This window comes from Tupaia chinensis, unplaced genomic scaffold (genome assembly GCF_000334495.1).
Source record: "Tupaia chinensis unplaced genomic scaffold, TupChi_1.0 Scaffold139935_1, whole genome shotgun sequence".
In the NCBI taxonomy this organism is placed as follows: Eukaryota; Metazoa; Chordata; class Mammalia; order Scandentia; family Tupaiidae; genus Tupaia; species Tupaia belangeri.
Genome location: NW_006199814.1, coordinates 1,016,753 through 1,040,581, shown reverse-complemented (window position 1 = coordinate 1,040,581; position 23,829 = coordinate 1,016,753). Strand labels below are relative to the sequence as shown.

Sequence of the window (23,829 nt, the reverse complement as noted above, 5' to 3'; positions counted from 1 at the left end):
CCAAGAAGCCTGATCTGCATGATATCATTGTGGTTAGTTGCTGTAAAGCCAATATTTAAATTTCTCTGAGGTCTCTTTTACTGGACGAAGAGCTTGTCAGGAGGGGGGATATATATGTGGCTCTTGGTCCTGGTTCATTTTGTGACAAAGGAATTCCCCTTTCAATGGTGCTGTTCCCCTAAAGCCCCTGGAGCCTCTGGCTCAAGCAGCGCAGTCGGTCTGTGCAGTGTCCCTGACGTCATCCAGCGTATGCATAAGCCCTGCTATTGTCTTACTGCTACAGCAGGGCTGGAGATTGCAGTATCCGCTGTTGCTGCTGCTCCCAGTCCTGCCCCTGCTGCTACCTAGTCCTGCCTCACCGCATCCCAGAAGAGCCACGTCGGCCTTCCTTTGCCTAGTGGATTTTCAAAAGCAGCTCTTCAGTTTTTGGTGCTGTGGGAGACCTTGCTTTTCAATCACACGGAGGAAAACTGAAGCTCGTAAGAGGAGAATCTGGCAGCTGGACACAGCTTGGACTGCATTGTCTGGCTTCATGACCCCTGCTGTGTAGCCGGCTCATCTCTTCACTCTCACACGCACATTCTCCTTGCCTTTTTTTTTCCTTTTCTTTTTTATAATTTTTTTTAAAGCAGCCTCTGGAGCCAGCCATGTTTGGCACCGAATCTTCATGTAAGTAAATGGATCCCACTTCTCTGCTATTTAGAAATCTGCTTGCTGTCATGGTTTCATTGGCTTGGAGTTCATATCACTGTGCCTTAGGTCATTAACAAAATTAGTATTTTGGCTCTCATTAGAAAAGAATTGGTCTGAGGAAAGGGACTCCCCTTAACTGGGTTATTCATCCTTAAGGCCAGGGTTGTCAGTGTGGTCAAAACCAGGCCTCCAAGAGGGAGGTAGGAAGAGAGGATCCAGGCAGTCTCCTCAGAACGTGTTAATTGATGGGATCAGGCCTGTCACTGATCTATTGTTGTGGGTTCCATAATGGTGCTTAAGCCTAAAATAGATACTGGGAGGATCTGAGATGATAGTGTTTATTAGAAAGAAAGGAGAGTTTAAGAATTTCCTCTAAGGAGAGAAAAATGTATCATCATACAGGCTTCCTCCATATTTTTTAAAAAATGTAAAAGTGAATGTTATAGGTAGATTTAAAAAGAGTAAGAAGTAGCTTTGCTTTTGAAGATGGATTTTTTTTTTCCCCGCAGTGTTTTTAATTTTAATGTGCTGTGTGGTATCACACTCTTGTGGCTTTGTATCTATCTTAAACTTATACAATAAAATTGCTTTGGTGCAGAGCAGGCCCTACACAATGGGCTAGCTGGAAGCAGTTGTGGACAGCTAAAATTAAAATTAAAAAAATGATAACCAATCTATTTGAGGATTATTTAATGTTGGGCATAGAATAATGCAACTTATCAATGTAGTTGTACAGGCTCTGCAGAATATTTTGTCATCATTTATAAGCAAAGATGACAGTCAAGAATTTCTAAAGAGACTCAACCTGCTAGCCTAGAACATTAAATGTTGGCAAGGCACTATCTTTGCAGAGAAGGAGGTTGGAGTAAAAATTTAGGGAACCTGTTTTCTTATGAATCTGTAATTTGACCTTTATTTCTATCTCAGCTGATCAGTGTCCATAGTTGATGATTATTGCAGAATAGTAGTATTTCAAGAGAACGAATAATCCTCAGTTCTTTTTGCTTCTCAATTGGCTTTTTTAAAGAGTCAATTATTTTTGGTGTTTCACTGTGGACACTTCTTTTCTTTGAAACTACCACACCGCCTAAATCAAGGTCAAGGTAGAATAAATGAGGTGTAATGTCTCATTCAGCATGTGACGATATTATATCCTAATGATTTAAAAACAGTTCTTGAATTCACTTAATGGTACCTTTGGCTTTATTATCATTCAAAAAGTAACAAATATATAATTAGGTGGCAAAGATCTTCCATTTTAGTTATGGAATTTTGTTTGAATATGACACTAGGTATAGACAGAAATATTTATATAGTAAAGGGAAATTAATCCTAGACTTTGTTTAGTTGAAAACAGAAGCTGGAACTCAGTATGGGAGCCTTTGGGTTCTTTGGCTAGGGACTTTTAGCATTGTCTGGTGAATTCTACCAAGTGGATATGCTGCCTTTCTTGACCATCAAACCTGATCTTTTGATAATATCACCCATGTGCTTTGTGGTATGTTTGAAGATTGCTGATTGTTTATGGTCTCCATAGCTACCAGATTACTGAACAGAATTGAATACCATTCAGAACACACAACACTATCATGCAGGGTTTTAGCATTTTTTGCCTTGACTGAGTATTAGGTTTTGTTTTTTGCTTCTTACTAGAAGACCACAAATAGAGGCACATTGTCAGTGGATGTTAAGTGTTGAAAATGGACTTTTTTAGATAAGGAGATGTCTATATCTATACTCAGACTTAAGACAAGTTTTGTTTTTTTTTTTTGAGAGGTTTTTGCTATAGGACATGTGCGGTTGCTGGAAAGACAGAGAGAGACTGAGAGACAGAAAGTGAGAACTCACCCACCAGAGGGGATAGCCACACCACAATCCCTTCTCCACTATTCTCTTCTTGGGGTTTTGGGCATGCATGCACACGTGCCCAGTGTGAATTTAAACCACTGAATCCGGGACTTGAACTGCGGTCAACTACATGGGAGTTCAGCAACATAGCTATTACGCCAACTGCTGGTCCCAAAACAAGTGTATTTTTTTGTTTTTATGAACATGGCTTTCTAGGCCTTGGTTTTTACATTTTAGGGGCTACTTTATAGACTTGAAACTACCTATATTTAAAATATTCAGAAAAATAGTCACATTTGAAATTCTAATTAGTTCAGAGATCTTCAAATCTTCTAGGGTAGTCTTATTAAGTCATTATTATACATACTTGTTTAACTGCCTGTGTACAATTCTATTGTCAGTCCTAGAAAGGGTAATTCCTTTTTCTAAATTACTCTGATTTCATAATTTTTATCCTTGGCTTCTGGTTGCAGTGTCTTACTCGTATTAGATGTTTTTACTTTTTAAATTGAGGTATGGTTTATGGAAAGTAAAATGTTTAAGTGTGCAGTTTGGGAATTTTTGCCTATGTTAACCCCCATGGAACCACTACCCAGATCAAAATACAGAACATTTCCATTTCGCTATGAAGTTCTTTTGTGGCCCTGCCCAGTCAATATTATTTCCTCTCCTTGCCAAAAGGTAACCACTGTTCTGACTTAAGATGGCATGAATTCACATTGTAAATGGCTCTTCTCTCTTTCACCCTTGCTCTTTGCCTGTAAGAGAAGGCAATATCTTCATTTTCAAATATTGAATTAAGTTGATTTTATGTTTTAGACCTTTGAGGTCAGAAATTTATAGTAGTCTAGGAATCTCATTATAATATGTTACGTCTCACTGCTTGGTTGAAATACTTTCCCACAAATAATAAAACAACAACGAATAAGCCTTTAAAAATGACAAAAAAAATTACCTGGAAGAATAGACCCTAATTTATTAAGATTGAAGATCTATAAAGCTATTTAACAGAATTAATAAATGCCCCTTTGAGTCTGATATCTTTAGCCAATATCTCCAACAGTATTAATCTTGTCTTCCTTACTTAGTGGATCTGAATCTTCCACAGTTGTGTAACTTGCCCACAGCCAATCTATTTTGGGCCCACTTTGAAATGAAGTGTTCTATAGTACATGTAGACTCATCATTACAATTGGTATGACTGTTACTCTCCATGCCATCTGCTGGCCCCCTCTTGAAATTTTTTTAAAATTTTATTTATTCATTTATTTAGTTTTAACTTGACCAGAGAGAGATACATACAAAGAGAGGGAAAGTGAGAAAGCAAGCCGCCAGGTCCAGGACTCAAACCATGGTTGGCCATGTGGGAGTGTCCAGTGCCTTAACCACCATGCTACCTGCTGGTTCCCCCACCCCCCCACCTTGAAATTTTTAAGAGGAGAAAAAATTTTCAGGGAGAAAGGTAGAACATTTTTTTTCTTTTCTTTTTGTGGAGTAAAGAAAACTGGTTTTGCACTACTGCCACTGGTTAATAGCCTCCTTCATAAAGCCAGTATTCTCCAAAGAGTATGTCGATATTTTAAGTATGATGAACATATATTCAATGAGCATTTATTTGGCTCAGTCTTCTTTTCTCTCTTCCCATGTTTAACTTTTTCAATTCACAAGGGTACCATTTAAGGTACTGTGGTGGGAATTGTGCCCTGATTGAACACATTAATGTGTCTTCCTAAGCACCTGCCTTATTATTCAATGAAGAGAGCAACACTATACCTGCCGAGAAACAGTGTGTCCCTGGGGGCAAACAGCATCATTTAATCTCTTCTCCCCAAATTTTGTTATAGTTGTAATAAGTTAAAGAGAACCATCTTCAACATCTGGTAAAGCCAGAAAGAAATCACCAAAGTACCACCAATGTTTTGGTAAGACATACAGACCTGAGCTTGGAGAGATGAAGAAGGGGTTGATGGGTGTTTATGGGGGCCTGGAGTTCTCTGCAGTCCTTATGTGATGGGTTCACAATCATCTCTGCCATTCTCTGGTTGCCCACATCATTAGGCAGGCAGATGCTGGAAAGGATTTGGAGTACATATGATACCCATGTGGTTTGTCTTTGATGGGCATCAAAAGTTCATCTTCTTAAATTTTCATTATTGATGAGTGCATTAGGTTGGAACTGACAACTTCTCAGTTTTAATAGTGAATGCTGTTCCACGTTACCAAGAACAAATTTGGAACCATTTTTCAAAAATTGTGTGATAGTCAAATGGATATACTCTACCAATATTAGGTCACAAAGGTACTGTAATTAAACAGATATCTCTTTGTTTAAGAAACAAGTGAGTCACGTTCTTATTTTCTGCGCATTTTAGGGCCATTCTTGACCACTGGTGACATGTGAGATTACACTTGGGGCTACTGTTTTGCTATAATCTCTGTGAATCAGTTGATATGTGAATAGTGACTGTGGTCATTCAAAAATGATTGTTCACAACTAGACCATGTCTCAGTATATTCACCTAGTTATTAAATAATTGTGCCAAAGACTGCTGGTATGCTGTTTGGCATTTTAGTATTCTATTTTGTTTTTCTTTTTATTAGTAGTTGTCTTATGCAACTAGGTAATTTTAGGAATACCAGCCATTTTTATTTCATACAGTTTTAATCTGAATGCTCATATTTGATTGTGTTAAATAGTAGATGCTTTCATCTGAAAGCAAAAATGGCAATGCTTGAGTGTTCACATAAAATTCACTCTAGGGTCAGCAGGTGGCATGGCATGGTGGCTGAGGCACCGGACTCCCATATGGCTGACCGCGATTCAAGTCCCAGACCCAGTTGCTTGAAACTCTGTGTGCGTGTGTGCGCGGGCACGTGTGCACTCAGAATCCTGAGAGGAGAATGGAGGAGAAGGGATTGTGCATGGCCAGCCTCCTTGGGAGGTGATTTCTTACTTTCTCTCCGTCTTTCTCTGTCTCTTCAGCGAGTGCATTTGCCCTATAGCAAAAATCTCTCTTAAAAATAAAAATTCATGCTAAGTCCCTGCTTAGAACATTGAACATAAAAGAAAAATGTTATTACATGACTTTAGCTAAGTGGAATACCACAGACTCCTCACCACAAATATGGAAAAATAATGATGAATTACAAGGATTTATATTGGGACACCAGCATACAAGAGGAGGTTGGGAAGTTAAATCTCATATAATGTTTTTGATTTATCTTGTTATAGTATCCTTTTTTTTTTACTTCTGACAACAAAAGCTCTGATATGAAATGTCCTTTTGAATTTCTTGGTTGTTAATAGTTCACATTATAATTTTTAGGTTCAAGTGGATGTTTTAAACTAAATAAGATAGGAACATTTTTTCTTCTGGATATTTATATACTTATTCTGCTAGTACCAAAAATAGAATAAAAATACTCAGTTGTTATTTTTAAATTCTTAGACTTCTTATTTTCACTTAAGTATCTCCCTAATTGTTAGTCTATAATTTGTTCAGTGAAAATTACATGTGAGTTTTCAATGATTTTTTGTTTTCATTGTCACAATGGACCAGATTCATATCCTGTGTAAACTGTGGGGAGTCTATGGGGAAAAATTACCATATATGGAAACTTTCCTCTTAGAATCCCTATGGAATTACACAGGATGTGAAAAGGATTCATTGTTGTTATGGATTCTGAACTGGAAAAGTCACTGTATGTACTTTTAAAACATTTATAATAGCTGCTGCATTAATTATCTTCAAATACTATTAAACTTTCAATATGATACTACAGGGGAAAATAGAACATGAATTGTATGATCATCTTTTTTTGTTGTTACTCAAAACATTTTTTTCCCTTATTCATGACAGAAGGCATGCATGTGCAAATGAAAGGGGAAAAAGACAGAGAGGGAGGAGCACCTTCCACGAGATCTGGTCATGCTGTGCTCCTCTTCCTCTGGTCCTCCAGCCCATCACATTTTGGACACTTGCAAATGCCAAGTGTATTTCAGGCTGAATGGGCAGATTCAAACCGGGGTCACCAGGTGGGATCTGGCACATTGCTGCTGTATCAAGGAGCCAGTTGCCGGTTGCTTTTTTTTGAAGAGTATTGATAGCCCTTCACTTTTTTCCCTAATCATTATAAGGCATTAATTAATATACTTATTTATGTTTTTTAGCTAGAAAATGCACACATTTTGTATTTTTATTTATTGATTAATATTTTTAGAGATTTTTGCTGTATGGCTTGTGTGCTTCGCCAGAGATATAAGTGTATATAGAGACAGAGAGACAGAAAGTGAGAAATCACCCCTGAGTGGGGATGGCCACAGTACCACCCCTTCTCCTCCATTTTTCTTTCAGGATTTTGGACATGCATGCACATGTGCCCAGTATGAGATTCAAACTGCCGGGTCTGGGACCCAAACCATGTTCAGTCATGTGGGAGTCCAGCAACTTAATCATTATGCCATCTGCTGGTCCCATTTTGTATTATTTAAAAGTGACATTCACTGTGCTGGAATAGTAAATGATAAGATTTTCAGTATATTTATTGTTATTTATAATGGATTCAGACAATTATAAGCTAAAAATTAAGATGCAGTTTAGTGCATGTTGTAGAAATGGCAGCAACCATATGCTAGCCATAGCGACTAAGTAATTGCAAAGACTTTGACTCTCAATTGCCAGAGTTCAAATCACGTCTCTACCATATTCCACCATGGTTTGACCGTCTGCCATGTACATCAAAGTGTGACTTATCAAATGAACTTGTGGTGTTAGTAAAAATGTTTTTTTGCAGTTAAGACATCTGCATCAGGGTGGTGGGGGTCTGACTTTGGAGAGTAGAGTTCAGCCATGAGGAAGATTACCTAAAGAAAAGGAGAAGTTGCTTCCTTAAGACTAAGTGGAAGACTGGAAGTTCTATCAGGAAGATCTTTGAAGGGACCCAGTAGGCGATCTGAAGGGAGAAGACTGCCCAGAGCTGGATGAAATGGGTCATGGTTGTCAAATTCTTCCTAGTCGTCTCTCCCATGATAGACAACACTAATGGGCTTCAACACTCTTGTTGGATTGGCATAAGCTATTATATGTTAGAATGTGCGCCACTTAAAACACTTAATCAGTGTTCTCCACATTAATGTAATAGTCACATAAATAAATATTTAAATAAACTTACACTTACTGAATGAAGAAAAAAAAGAATTAGGAATCCTAAGTGTTCCAGAAATATTCCTTTAAATATAAAATAAACACACCATTCTGTGTCATGGTTCTCAGTAATGTCAGTGGGCTAATGATTCAGTGCCATTGGTCTCTTTCGAATGAAGTTTACACCAGTTAGAGACATATCCCTAGAGTGAAGCCGATTTTCTGGCATTTGTTTAGCACTTATATTCTTTTGTCTACAGCAGATTCAAGTTTTAAAGTAATAATTAAAAAAAATAGAACATATGGGCTTGTAAGGGGTAAATATTGAAATTTAAAGAAAAAAATTTAATGACATTTTCTAGGCTAAGGAGTATATCACACATCCCTGGCACAGGTCAAAAACCTGTCAGTGAATAGCTTTTAGTTTTAGAGTAGGATCAGGTGAAAAAAAAAAAAAGTATATGGACTTTTATTACTAAGTGCAGATTTATTAGTACATCTACTACCATACACTGATAATTTATCATATGCTAATAACTTGACTATATATGATATAGGTAAACTTATTTTTAAAGGTTATTCATAAAAAATTAATTACTATACTTGTCAGTTTATTTACAGCATGAAGCATGAGAATTGTTTGTTTGCAATTCTGATACAATTTTAGGAACTAAAAAATATAGTTTTCATTTTTTTTTTAGGTGAGAGTTTCAGATGATTAAGAGGCTTTTTCAGCACATACTTTGGGTAGTAGCAAGCCTGTTTGGAATGCATATGGCTTAAGAAGCCTCAGTGACTCCACTGGAGTTTCCATACTACTTCCTCCATCTCTGGATACTTTTAGAACATCTAGGGTTAGGGAGAGGCTTTCGTAAGATCTGCCTAGGGATACCCGTGAATGGTCCAAACATGAGCTTGCATCAGAAGTCTGAAATTTCTTATCAGGAATTTCACTAGATTTGTTTTAATATAATTGTCTTTTGGTTATCTGTTGTTATGTCACAAACTACCAAAACATGGTGGCTTTAAACAAATATGTGAAATGATTTAAATAATATATGTTATTATTTTTCACAGTTCTATGGGCTGACTGGACCCTATTGCTACTTCTCAGGAAGAGTCTCTCATGCAGTTCAGTCAGCCCTCTGGTGGTGCCGTAGTTATGCAAAAGCTCACGTAACCACCATTACCTTTGCAATTAAGATATAAAACATTTCCATTACTCCAGTAAATTCCCTTGTGATGCTGCATCTTCCGCATCTAGAATTTCATATAAATAGGATCATAAAATATATACTTCTTTTGTGCTTGACTTCTTCCACTCAGCATGTTCTTATCCATGTTGTTGTGGCTATTGGTAGCTCAATTCTTTTTAAGGCTGAAATAATGTTAACTCATCCCTCTACCTGTCCATGCTGGAGTGATACCTGTTTGGGCTCTAAGGAAAAAAGCTGTATATATTAATGTTCATGTAAAATTTTTTATGTGGATATATGTTCTTATTTCCCTTGAGTAAATACCGAGGAACTGTGTTGGGCCTAAGAAACTGCTAAACCATTTTCCAAAGCAGTTATAATATACCATTTTACATGCCCACCAGCAATATAGGGGACTTCAGTTGCCTCATTCTTGCCAATATTTGATATTTTCAGTCTTTTAAATTCTTGCTAATTGAGTGAGTGTATTATGGTTTATTACAATTTTAATGTGCATTTTTTCTCATTCTTAATGATTTTAAACATTTCATGTGCTTATTGGCCAATGCTGTGTCTTTTTTTTTTTTTTTAAAGAGAGATTTTTTTTTTGGAGAGATTTTCACTGTAGGGCGCGTGCGCTTGCCAGACAGACAGAGAGAGACATAGAGATAGAAAGCGAGAAATCACCCCCCAGGGGGGATGGTCACGCCGCAATCCCTTCTCCTCCATTCTCCTCTCGGGATCTTGGGCACGCACGCACACGCACCCGGCATGAGTTTTAAGCCACCGGGTCCGGCGGTCGACTACGTGGGAGTCCAGCGACATAGCCATTACGCCAACTGCTGGTTCCCAAGAGAGATTTTTGCTATAGGGTACATGTGCTTTCTGGAGAAACAGAGACCAAAAGTGAGAAATCACCCTCCCAGGGCGGATGGCCACACCACCGTCCCTTCTCCTTCAGTTTCCTCTTGAGATTTTGGGCATGCACACATGCACACCTGGTGTAAGTTTGAAGCTGCTGGGTCTGGGACCTGAAGTGGGGTCAACCTTGTGGGATGTAATCACTACACCATCTGCTGGTCCCATGATAGATCTTCTTTGGTGATGTGTCTTTATTTTAAAAAACTAGGTTGGCTCTGGGACCAACAGATGGTGTAATAGTTACGTTGCTGGACTCCCACATAGTCTACCATGGTTCTAGTCCCAGACCTGGTGGCTTGAAACTCGCACCAGCCACGTGTGTATGGCCAGAATCCCAAAAGGAGAATGGAAGAGAAGGGATTGCAGCATGGCCATCCCCCCTGGAGGTGATTTCTTGGTTTTATTTTATTTCATTTTATTTTTTTTGTCTCTGGCAAGCACATGTGCCCTATAGCAAAATCTCTCTCTCTCTCTCTCAAAAAAAAATTAGATTGTCTTCTTGTTGAGAGTTTGTCACATATTTTAATATAAGATCTTCATCAGATATATGTATTGACAGTATTTTCTTATAGTCTATAGCTTTTCTTTTTTGTTTTTAATTGATGTTAAGTTTTATATGATAAAGTCCAGTTTATCTATTTCTATGTAAAAACATTTTTCTATCTTAGGGACATGAAAATTCTTCCAAATATTTTATGTTTTGCTTCTATGTGTACTATGATCTATCTTGAGTAAATGCTTATGTGCTTATGTGTATGGAAGGTAATTATGTATGTTAGTTGTTTCCACCAATTGAATATTCAGTTGTTTCAGCATCATATTTCAAAAATACAATTTTTTTCATCAAACTGGCAACTTTGTCACAAATCAGTTGACTCTATATTTTTAGTCTTTATTTATTTATTTGAGAGATTTTTGCTATAAGGTGTGTGCACTTGCTGGAGAGACAGAGAGAAAGTGAGAAATCACTCCCTGGGGGTGGGGGGATAGCCAACTGTATTTCCTTCTCCTCCATTCTCCTCTCAAGATTTTGGGCATGCATGCACACACACCTAGCCTGATTTTCGAGCTGCTAAGTCCAGTACTCAAACCATGGAGGGCCTTGTGGGAGTCCTACTCCTTAACCAGTATTCCACATGCTGACCCCTCTAGTCTTTATTTGGCCACAGGGATAGGTATGTTCACAATTTAGCCAATACCATAGTTTGATTAGTACAGCTTTATGGTAACTTTGACATAAAATATGATGTCAAACATGATGACTTCAAAGCCTTCCAGATTGCCTCTTTTTTCCAAATTCTTTGCGGTATACTTGATTCTTTCATATTGTTATAATTAAAAAAACCCAGAAAAACAAAAAAACAACTATTTTCCATCCTTGGAGATAAATTTTTGTTTTATTTTGTTTTCTTCTTTTTTTTTTTTTTAATGTTAGAAGTTGTGTGTTTATGCATGTATGAGAGAAAGAGAAAGAAATAACCCCCCCCCCCAAACACATACAACAGGGCCTGGTCACACATACATGCAATCCCTTTTCCTCTATTTCTCCATATCATCAGGATCCTTGGCACATGCACATGTTCCCAGCATTTTTTTTCAAGACCACTGGACGAGGTTTTGAAGTGCAGAGTACCCTGCAGGATCTGGCTCCCTCTGCACAGTGCTTAACTGCTAATTTGTTTATCAATTTCTACAAAAAAGGCCTGCTGAGAGTTTGGCTGAGAGTGTATTTAACATATAGAGCAATTTGCAGAGAGCTGACATTTTGACAATGTTTAGTCTTCCAATTCATGAACATGGTATTGCCCTTTCATTTAGGTCTTTTTCCCCCTCCTTTCGGTCTATTTTTATTGCTGTTTCCCCAGTATTTCTTTCTTTCCTTCTTTTTTTACATTTAATCCCTGTACATCTTTATGGTGTACAACATGGTTTTTTCCAGCATGAATACGATGGTGATGGTGATACGTATGATAATGACATATGGTAATATCTTTGACTTGACTAATATGTACTATATTCATTTCGGTCTTTGATGTCTCTCAGCAATAGTAAAACTAGTGTTTTTTTCCCCCTGAAATATGTGACAATCAGCTTTTCATCCCACAGTAAAAGCATAAACCAAATCCTTGCTACTTGCCCATTTTTACCACCTCATACAACCTCCAAGCCATTAGCCAAAAGGCTAAAAGCATTTGTAGGGTGACCACACCTGTGCTTCTCAAGTTTCAGATGGATGATGTACTAGACTGGGGGGTCTCGCCCGGGCACACAGGGCAGTCCATTCTCCATTTGATATGATCCCACACAAACCATGGAGTTTCTTGAAGAGCATGGGTCAAGCTGTCAAGCCTCAGAACAAATTATTTTTTCCTCAGTTGATTTTCAGACTGGTATAACTAGCCATCATAGGCTTAAAATTAGTTATAAAATTAAAAGAATAGGATTTTTTTATTGATTAAAGAATACTTAATTGGAGTGGAATAACTAAGAATATGTGGTCCTAGGGAAAATATACTAAAATATAAAAGTAGTAGTATTAATGAACTTCATTAATTTGAGTTTAGGAAATTTATTTGTACTTATAAAAGTCTTAAGCTGAAAAATGAGATTTCACTAAGCAAATCTTGCTATGAAGAATTCTTTTGGGGGTATATTTTAACAAATAGTTAAGAATGGTTTGTACCCACACACTCTTAAAACTGTGTTCATGTGATGCCATTTTTATGGCCTTTAAAACATTTGTTTGCTCAACAAGATGAATTACTTCTTTCTCTTTTTCATTGTATCATAGGAAATCACCTTTTAATATTTATATATACTTCACTCCAGTTCTTGCCTAACTATTCATATTTTTTTAATTAGAAAGATTTGAATTTATGAGTTTTAATATTTGAAAACTGGGTCTGCCGTCTTATTAAAATAGTTCTATAATTCTGTTGAGTGACCAACATTTGTGAGAATCTAAAAATCTGCTGATACTCATGATTTCAAGAAACTTGAAGCCAAACTTCTCTGTAAAAAGATTCAGGATAACATTTTTTATCTTTAAAAATTATATTGAAATTCAGTATATTCTGTTAAGAAACTTTTCAGGACAGCAGGTGACAGGTAGGGTAAAACACTGGATCCTACAAGGCGGACTCCACCCTTCAAGTCTTGAACTCAGAGTCTTGAAAACCATGCATGAATATTTGGGAGAATGTACATGCATGCCTAGAATCCCAAGAGGAGAATGGAGAAGAAGGGAATGTGGTATGACCATCCTCTCTGGGGGATGATTTCTCACTTTCCCCCCTTTCTCTCACTGTGTCTCTCTCTAGTGAGTGTGCATGCCCTATGGCAAAAACTCAAAAAAAAAAAAAAAAAAAAAGAAGAAAAGAAAAAAAAAAACTTCTTCTATTATTTGACATTACTTGAAGTAATTTTCAAAGCTCTTAAACTTTTTGAAGCTACATTTGATATAGAATTTACTAAAATAACATGTTATGTATATGTGTTTTAAATATGAGTTTATAAACATATTTGTGCAATGTCCAAAGCATTAGCATCAAATCCGTCCACCCTCATTTTAGGCAACTTACAGAACAGTATTTCTGTAGCAACCTCAAGTTAGCTAATGTCTTTTGAAAAATGCAGGCATGAATATTTTTAGTGGGTTATGAATTCATCTGCGTAGACTTTCTCACCTTTTTCCAAGTTAGCTGCAAGCAGTCCTACTTTGTTAGTTATTTTTAATGTAAATACATTAAAGTATTTAAAAATCTGTGCTTTGTGTCAAACAGATAACAGATATGTTGCCTTGAGCATTTATCTTGGCTTCAATTTGTCTGTAAAATGGGGATACTAGTTAACCTCAAGGGGCTGTTGTAATGCTTGAATAAAATAGGTAGGTAGTGTGACAAGCCCTTAGTGGCACATGATAAGCAATTAATAGTTTAATTCTTCTGAAGGGTTTTCATACTAGGAACATCTTACACAATAGTGTCATCAGTACCCTGGGTGCATATTTGGCATCAAATATAGTATACATGAGGATGGAAGTGGAGACACGCACATATAAGTGGAGAAGAATGAGAAAAGGCTGTTTTAAATGAAAAGCTTATTTTTAGTCCGTGATACCTGGTAGCTTATATCCTAAGAGGACAAGATGAGTATAATAAATTATAATTCATGTATGTATATTTTAAATTGCTAGTAATTTGTATAAATGTTTGTCCACATGTGCATGCCCTAGGGAAAAAAAACAAAAAAAAAAAAAAAAAAAAAAAAAGAAGAAAAGAAAAAAAAAAACTTCTTCTATTATTTGACATTACTTGAAGTAATTTTCAAAGCTCTTAAACTTTTTGAAGCTACATTTGATATAGAATTTACTAAAATAACATGTTATGTATATGTGTTTTAAATATGAGTTTATAAACATATTTGTGCAATGTCCAAAGCATTAGCATCAAATCCGTCCACCCTCATTTTAGGCAACTTACAGAACAGTATTTCTGTAGCAACCTCAAGTTAGCTAATGTCTTTTGAAAAATGCAGGCATGAATATTTTTAGTGGGTTATGAATTCATCTGCGTAGACTTTCTCACCTTTTTCCAAGTTAGCTGCAAGCAGTCCTACTTTGTTAGTTATTTTTAATGTAAATACATTAAAGTATTTAAAAATCTGTGCTTTGTGTCAAACAGATAACAGATATGTTGCCTTGAGCATTTATCTTGGCTTCAATTTGTCTGTAAAATGGGGATACTAGTTAACCTCAAGGGGCTGTTGTAATGCTTGAATAAAATAGGTAGGTAGTGTGACAAGCCCTTAGTGGCACATGATAAGCAATTAATAGTTTAATTCTTCTGAAGGGTTTTCATACTAGGAACATCTTACACAATAGTGTCATCAGTACCCTGGGTGCATATTTGGCATCAAATATAGTATACATGAGGATGGAAGTGGAGACACGCACATATAAGTGGAGAAGAATGAGAAAAGGCTGTTTTAAATGAAAAGCTTATTTTTAGTCCGTGATACCTGGTAGCTTATATCCTAAGAGGACAAGATGAGTATAATAAATTATAATTCATGTATGTATATTTTAAATTGCTAGTAATTTGTATAAATGTTTGTCCACATACACAGTTACATATGATCAGTCCTCTTGCTTCTTATCACATTGAGTTTTCTCTCTTCAGCTATTCTCTTGGGTTTCTGTAATAGTCATTTTAACTTATCTCCCTAGCTACTTTTTCTCCATACCCAGGTCCATTCTTTTCTCTTGCTTGTTTGTTTTTTGTTTTTGTTTTTGTTTTTTGAGGGATTTTTGCTATAGGGCACATGAGTTCACTAGAGAGATAGCGATAGAGAGAGACAGACAGACAGAAAGTGAGAAATCACCTCCCATCTCCCGGGGGTGACTATGCCACAATCTCTTCTCCTCCATTCTCCTCTCAGGATTTTTGGCACACATGCACATGGCATGAATTTCAAGCCACTAGGTCTGGGACTCAAACCACAGTCGGCCATGTGGGAGTCCAGTGATGTGACCACTACACCATCTGCTGGTCTATACCTAGATCCATCCATTCTACAGGTATGCCAGTTTTCTTTTAGTCAATGTGTAACTAACATACAATAAAATGTGAAGATATTATTCAATCTGTGAGTTTTGATAATTGTGTAGCACCACCCAAAATAAAACACAAAATGCTTCTATAATTTTAGACACTTCCCTTGTACTTCTTCCAAGTAGTTTTTTTCCCCCATAAGGAAACTCTCTTCTGATTTTAGTAATTTAAGATTAGTTTTGCCCTGGACTTAATACATATGAAATTACAGAATTTGTATTCTTCTGTGTCAGCTAGTTAACTGATAATGTTCATCAGTGCCCAACACCTGTTCAAAACACTCTTAATGACTCTTCATTGCTTTTGGAACTAAATATAAACTCTTTGCCTGGGTCTTCAAATCTAGCAACCATATGGTTCCAACTGTCCTCTACCAGCTTAACTCCCACTACTATTGTCTATATACACTGCCACCAAACAGAGCTTATTTGCTTCTGCTTTTTCTGAGTGCCTCTTCACATGCAAGCCCTCATATTTATATCTATCCCTATTTTCAGCTATTCAAATTTTAAACATTCTGTTACTCTTTGATGTTCATCTCAGGTACTGTTACTTAAAAACTTTCCTAGTTTTCCTAATGTGATTCTCAACCTCTTTTTTTAACCTTGATTCTATCATTGTCATCATCATAAACACTTCTCTTACACACAGAACAAGGATTCGCAACTCCTTTTTCAACTTTTTTGTACACTCTTCCTCACCTGTAGTCACTGTTTTTAGCAGAAAGTATGCTGCATGCAAAACTACCCATTAGCCTTTTTTTTTTTTTTTTTTTTTGTTAAGCCTTTTTTTTTTTTTTTTTTTTTTGCTATAAGGTGAGTGAGCTTGCTAGATAGACAGAGAGAGACAAAGAGACAGAAAGTGAGCAATTACTCCCCAAGGGAGATGGTCACATTGTAATCCTTTCTCCTCCATTCTCTTCTTGGAATTTTAGGCATACACACACATGTGTCCAGCCTGAGTTTTAAGCCAATGAATTTGGGACTAGAACCATGGTCAACTATGTTGAAGTCCAGCAACGTAACCATTTTGCCATCTGCTGATTTCCTCATTAGCATTTTACAGTGGAAGGAGCATGGATCATGTTTATATGCATGCTCTAGAGTAAGATTTTCTGGAATCCTCATTCTTCTAGTTATATTACCTCGAATAGGTTAACTTTTTTTGGGTTTCAGTTTCTTCTTCTGTAAAATGGGGATACAAATAGTTCTATGTCATGAAGCTATTGTGAATTTCAAATGCCTAATGTTTATTACCTAATAACTTGTTTTCAGATTAGTCATATGTGTTTTTCCTCCATCCTTCTGATTGCGCTGTTTGGCTGGGGCTTACTTACTTTGGTGTCCATAAAACTAAATACTGAAAGTGTTTTTGGGGGCCAGCAGGTGGCATGGTGGTTAAGGCTCTGGACAGTCTCATATGGCCAACCACGGTTCAAGTCCTGAATCTGGTGACTTGCTTTCTCAGTTTCTCTCTCTCTCTCTCTCTGGTCAAATTAAAATAAATAAATGAATAAATAAAATAGAATAAATAATTCTTTTTAAAAAAAATGTTTGGTCCATTTAATAGTTTGCTGAAGGTCTATGATGTGTTGGGATTTGAAAAGTTATTTAAAGGCAGAACAGCACTGGTTCTGGATTTTATGCTTACTTCACATAAAACCTGTACTTTGTTCATCTTGTCCATCAGAGTGTCTTGCTTGTTAAACACAATAATGTTAGTATCTTCCTCTTTATTCAGGAAAAATATCTGAAGGCATGAATGGCACCTTTATTTATTTTTTTATTTTATTATTTTTTTTGAGAGTTTTTTTTTTGCTATAGGGCACGTGCACTCGCCACAGACAGAGAGACATAGAGACAGAAAGTGAGAAATCACCCCCCAGGGGGGATGACCACACCGCAATCCCTTCTCCTCCATTCTCCTCTTGGGATCTTGGGCACGCACGCACACGCGCCCGGTGTGAGTTCTAAGCCACTGGGTCTGGGACGTGAACCGCAGTCGACTACGTGGGAATCCGGCGACATAGCCATTACGCTAACTGCTGGTTCCTAGTACCTTTATAATGGTATCAAATTTTTTTTTGAAGAAGAAGTTCTTGCTGTAGGACGCGTGTGCTCGCCAGACAGACAGAGAGAGACAGAGAGACAGAAAGTGAGAAATCGCCCCCCCCGCCAGGATGGCCATGCCGCAGTTTCTTCTCCTCCATTCTCTTATCGGGATCTTGGGCACACATGCACACACGCCTGGCATGAATTTAAGCCACCGGGTCCAGGACTCGAACTGTGGTCGACTACATGGGAGTCCAGCGACATAGCCATTACACTAACTGCTGGTCCCTATAATGGTATCAATTTTAACTTATTCAAAGAATTAAGGAGGATCTTTCTAAATACAAATAATCATCCCTGACTTATCTGGCTTGGCTTATCTGTTTGTATGACTTTCATAAAGTCTTGTACTGTAATATTTGTAATTCTTTTTTATTGAGATTTTTTTTGTTTGTTTGTTTTTTTGCTGTAGGCCATGTGCACTTGCCAGAGAGAAAGAGAGAGCAGAAAAGTGAGAAGTCCCTGTCCAGGGAAGATGGCTGCACCACAATCCCTTCTTCTCCATTCTCTTCTCTGAATTTGGGGCATGCATGCACACCTGGAATGATTTTTAAGTCAATAAGTCTGGGATTTGAACCACACAGTTAGCTTTGTGAGATCCAGCATCTAAGCTACCATATCATGTGCTGGCCCCTAAGGAATTTGATAATTCTTCTTAATTATTACTTGGGGTCGGTAGAGTTTTTTCTGTTTATAGATGGAAATAATATACCTTATGGGTTTACTTTTGGGTTTGTTTCCTTTAGGATTTTTTTTTTTTTTTTAGAATGCATAAGAGATGATTTTGTGTGGGGTGACAGGCAACATTAGTATTTGCACATATTCTGGCAAACTTTACTGTGGGATCATAACATACTTAGTTGGCCTCTAAGCTTCCCATATTGGGTGAGCCCCAAGTCTGAGAGGGCTTGTCCATAATGCTTTCCAGTTCCAAAGAACACCTGCAGAGGTCCAGCAGGGGAAGACCTAAGTTTACTTACATAGGAAAGATTGCTCTGCTGACAGCCGGGCAGAGAATGGTCCATGCCATCATTGAGCACAGGCTCGGATAAGAACAAAACATTCATCATCAATTAAAGGTCAATACAGATTCCCGATCACCAAGGCAGGGGTCTGGTTTATACGTACATTACATTGCATGAGGGTTACGATAAAAGGTTAGCTCTTCCATGAACAGACTCAGCAGAGTATATTTAGGGTTTAGTGCCCCTAATCTTGTGATGTTAATGTGGGAGGGGTGTGCATTCCTCTGGATGGCCCTGGACTTAGATGATGGTCACAAGATTTCACAGGGTCTGGCCAGACCAGCAGCTAGGTTTCAGAGAGACAGGGCAAGAAGAGAGCTCAATGTATGGAGCCTAACCTCGCTTCCATTAGGTAGAAACATTCTAGGTTTATACTGGATTCCATGCAGAGGACTGGTGAGCTGGTTCTTTTTTTTTTTTTTTTTTAGAAATATTTAAAATACTCAGGTTCTTGAGTCCTTGGTGCTTCATCTGCTGAGGAATCGCCAGCTGCACACCTGACTACAGATCGTTTGTGTTTAATATTAGATTGGCCTTTCCATCTTCCCTTGTTGAGGAAGTCGGAGTCTGAGTAACACCAGCTGTGTGTGTGGTGTGAGAATGGAACAATAATTCAGGGATGCAGAGTATGTCTCCCATTTGTTTCCTGAAATTGTGCATTGATTTGTTTTGTTAGTAGATTATTTCAAATGAATGAGGGCAACATTTGCTATTTTTAGTTTTTTTTGGAAAGGGAGCAGACTTCTTTAAAAAAACAAATGATTCATCTGCAAATTTAGATTTTATTTGGCACATCTAATTTGTTTAAAGTAAAATATACACATAGAAATTTGAACTGAGTTGATCAATTTCTCTTGACATCACTTCATTGGTTAAGGGTTTTTACTCGGGATTTTTACTCTTAACAAGAAAAATACCTCCATTCTAACCACTGTTGCCAGTAGGGGAACATTTTTTTTCCATTTATCTTACCAAGATTTCTTTGTACCTGAGAGTTTTAAGTAGCTAAAACTGATTATGTTTATAGCAATAACTTCTTTTCTTTGACATTGAGCATACTCCAATTTGTAGCTTCAAAAATGGAGGGAGATTAGTCCTATTTTTTTTTTCCCTGAATGAGTAATACTCTATAGGATAGTCCAGAAAGATTTGTTAGTTTAGGATCTAATATGCATCAATAAATATTTGCTGCTAATTAATAAGAACAACCAAGTCCATCCTCTGTGATACAGTGTGTAGTATACCAAACTGTGGAGCTGGCAGCCACATGCCGATAGTTCAAGAGGAAGGGGGTTGCAGCCCAGGACCAAGTCCTGAAGTGGGTGCTTCTCTTTCTCTCTTGTGCATGCACACACAAGCTATGATGAATAATAAATTTTTTAAAAATTGTATTATGAACAATCATATAACTAGGGATTTTTTTTTTTTTTTTGAGATGTTTTTGCTATAGGGCTCATGCACTCGCCAGAAAGACAGAGAGACAGAAAGTGAGAAATCACCACCCAGCAGGGATGGCCATGCTACAATCCCTTCTCCTACATGCTTATCTCGGGATCTTGGGCATGCATGCACACACGCCTGGTGTGAGGTTAAGCCACCGGGTCCGGGATGCAAAACGTGGTCGACTACATGGGAGTTCAGCGACATAGCCATTACGCTAACTGCTGGTCCCACTAGGAATTCTTAAGAAATATATTTGACAAACTCTGGCTTAGTGGTTAAGGGATCCAGATCCCACATTGCTGACTGAGGTTGATAATCCAGAATTAGTGGCTTGAGAAGTATGCTGGGTTTATGTGTGTATGTGTGCCCCAGATTCCTACAGGATGGAGAAATGGAGAAGAATAGATTATGGCATGACCACACCCCTTTGTGGGTGCTTTTTCTCTCTATCTTTCTGGTGAATGCATGTACACTTTGGCAATGAAAAAAAAAAAGGTATCTGTATATATACGGCTTCATACTTAACTCATTCTGGAAGTTTCTTAGGATGTTGCATTATAAGCCTGAGATACTAGCTTTTCTTTTTCTTACCTGTAGTCCATTTTTGGAGGTCCTAGGCTGACAAGTAAAATTGTTACTTGCTGTTTAATAAATCCTCCTGGAATTGTTTATTACTGTTTGGAAAGCTCATTCTACATTTTAAGACTTGACTTTCCCATGTTTTTATTAGAACTCCTTCTTCCTGAAACACTAAAATGTCTATTTTGCCTTTCATGAGTTCCACCTCCCTAACAGTGACCAGTCCTCTGCAGGCAGTCAAGTCACTCAACAGATGATTGGATGTCAGCTCAACCAACTCTATTTCTTTTCGTCACTTGTATTGTGCGAAGTTCCAGAAAGCATCATATGTGGAGTAAGGAGTAGCATGGCATCTGTCACGAATCAGTGGAGTTTGTTAATCTGGACGGGAAATTACTGGGTATTTTACTCATTTGACCGATTGGACTTTCATTTCACTTTATTTGCTTTCGAGGATTTGTAGTAGGAATAAGTGTGCGTACCAGCTGCGCTAGGCTTTGTATTGTTTATTTTCTCTCTTTTCACTGTGCAAATGACACAGGATCATTCAAACAGCCTTCTCAGAAAAATGAACAGAGAAAGGAAGTAGGGGCAGGAGCTTTTAGGTAGCAATTGTCTTTCCCCGGGCAAACATATATCCTATTCGTACACAGGGTTTGGCTGCCTGCCCATTTAGTATTTTGAAATACTAGTTACGTAATAATAAAATGTCCTGAATTTGGTGGAAAAGCCAGAATTGCTTCAATTTCCCAACCCAAGCTCATTTTCACACCATTTCCCAGGGAGTATGAGTATACGTGACAGCAGCGGCAGACTTTTTTTTCTTTTCTGCAGTGCTTCAGCCTAAAGGCCTGTTTTATGCTCTTATGAAATCCAACAGGTTGCTTCTTATAAGCTTCCTTCGTCTTCTAATCCAATGTAAAAACTGTTGGTTGGAGCCAGCATTCTGACTCTAGGCACACTGGCAATTCAAGTGGAGAGAGCTTCTTTCCCCTGAACAGCTGCCATGGAAGCCGTGTGGACAGCAAGAGCAATTGCCTATGCCATGTTTTGTAAGGCAGCCTTCCCCCTAGGCATCGGCATTTTATGTTGGTGATTAGGAGAATTTGGCATTTGGGAGTAAGGCACAGTGTCCTTGTCTTTTGTATGAAAATATGCAGCATTGCATTTTTTTTATGTTTCATGCACAGTTCTACAATAAAAGCTTCCCAAGGAGAGCTGATTTCAAGCTGAAGAGGAAGAGATTTTATGATGCCATTTAAACTGTGAAGGCACTCAAATTCAACAGATTAGAATGAGGTACAAAACAGATCAGCCAGTGGCAGAATGACCCAAAAAGGTTGACTAAATTATCTCAATCGAGATAACTGAGTGTTGGGACCAGCAGTTAGCGTAATGGCTATGTTGCTGGACTCCCATTGTAGTTGACTGCGGTTCATGTCCCGGACCCGGTGGCTTAAAACTCTCGCCGGGTGCATGTGCGTGTGTGCCCAAGATCCCGAGAGGAGAATGGAGGAGAAGGGATTGTGGCGTGGCCATCCCCCCTGGGGGGTGTGTGTGATTTCTCGCTTTCTGTCTCTCTGTCTGTCTCTGTCTGTCTGGCGAGCGCACGCACCCTATCGCAAAAACCTCTCCACAAAAAAAAAAAATAAAATAAAAAAAATAAAAAGATAACCGAGTGTTGTAATCTTTCTAGTCTCTCTAAAGGTGCAAAATGAGCTACATTGCTGACTGAGGTTGATAATCCAGAATTAGTGGCTTGAGAAGTATGCTGGGTTTATGTGTGTATGTGTGCCCCAGATTCCTACAGGATGGAGAAATGGAGAAGAATAGATTATGGCATGACCACACCCCTTTGTGGGTGCTTTTTCTCTCTATCTTTCTGGTGAATGCATGTACACTTTGGCAATGAAAAAAAAAAAGGTATCTGTATATATACGGCTTCATACTTAACTCATTCTGGAAGTTTCTTAGGATGTTGCATTATAAGCCTGAGATACTAGCTTTTCTTTTTCTTACCTGTAGTCCATTTTTGGAGGTCCTAGGCTGACAAGTAAAATTGTTACTTGCTGTTTAATAAATCCTCCTGGAATTGTTTATTACTGTTTGGAAAGCTCATTCTACATTTTAAGACTTGACTTTCCCATGTTTTTATTAGAACTCCTTCTTCCTGAAACACTAAAATGTCTATTTTGCCTTTCATGAGTTCCACCTCCCTAACAGTGACCAGTCCTCTGCAGGCAGTCAAGTCACTCAACAGATGATTGGATGTCAGCTCAACCAACTCTATTTCTTTTCGTCACTTGTATTGTGCGAAGTTCCAGAAAGCATCATATGTGGAGTAAGGAGTAGCATGGCATCTGTCACGAATCAGTGGAGTTTGTTAATCTGGACGGGAAATTACTGGGTATTTTACTCATTTGACCGATTGGACTTTCATTTCACTTTATTTGCTTTCGAGGATTTGTAGTAGGAATAAGTGTGCGTACCAGCTGCGCTAGGCTTTGTATTGTTTATTTTCTCTCTTTTCACTGTGCAAATGACACAGGATCATTCAAACAGCCTTCTCAGAAAAATGAACAGAGAAAGGAAGTAGGGGCAGGAGCTTTTAGGTAGCAATTGTCTTTCCCCGGGCAAACATATATCCTATTCGTACACAGGGTTTGGCTGCCTGCCCATTTAGTATTTTGAAATACTAGTTACGTAATAATAAAATGTCCTGAATTTGGTGGAAAAGCCAGAATTGCTTCAATTTCCCAACCCAAGCTCATTTTCACACCATTTCCCAGGGAGTATGAGTATACGTGACAGCAGCGGCAGACTTTTTTTTCTTTTCTGCAGTGCTTCAGCCTAAAGGCCTGTTTTATGCTCTTATGAAATCCAACAGGTTGCTTCTTATAAGCTTCCTTCGTCTTCTAATCCAATGTAAAAACTGTTGGTTGGAGCCAGCATTCTGACTCTAGGCACACTGGCAATTCAAGTGGAGAGAGCTTCTTTCCCCTGAACAGCTGCCATGGAAGCCGTGTGGACAGCAAGAGCAATTGCCTATGCCATGTTTTGTAAGGCAGCCTTCCCCCTAGGCATCGGCATTTTATGTTGGTGATTAGGAGAATTTGGCATTTGGGAGTAAGGCACAGTGTCCTTGTCTTTTGTATGAAAATATGCAGCATTGCATTTTTTTTATGTTTCATGCACAGTTCTACAATAAAAGCTTCCCAAGGAGAGCTGATTTCAAGCTGAAGAGGAAGAGATTTTAT

At 38.0% G+C, this 23,829-nt stretch overlaps 1 protein-coding gene across 7 annotated transcripts in view; it reads left to right on the top strand.

Moving 5' to 3' along the window:
- Positions 1 to 23,829, top strand: part of ST7 (suppression of tumorigenicity 7) — a 240,519-nt gene that overhangs the window by 25,092 nt on the left and 191,598 nt on the right. For 2 of the 7 annotated variants that reach the window (XM_014593213.2, XM_027765919.1), the window contains exon 1: positions 359 to 669. The exons of 2 other annotated variants lie outside the window; for them this stretch is intronic. In XM_014593213.2, the coding sequence (XP_014448699.1) occupies positions 648 to 669 (22 nt within the window). In that variant the 5' untranslated portion in view covers positions 359 to 647. Of the gene's footprint in view, positions 1 to 358; positions 670 to 23,829 lie in introns of those variants that run through there. 3 more of the 7 variants (XM_027765920.1, XM_006162371.3, XM_006162375.3) reach the window with 2 other exon arrangements.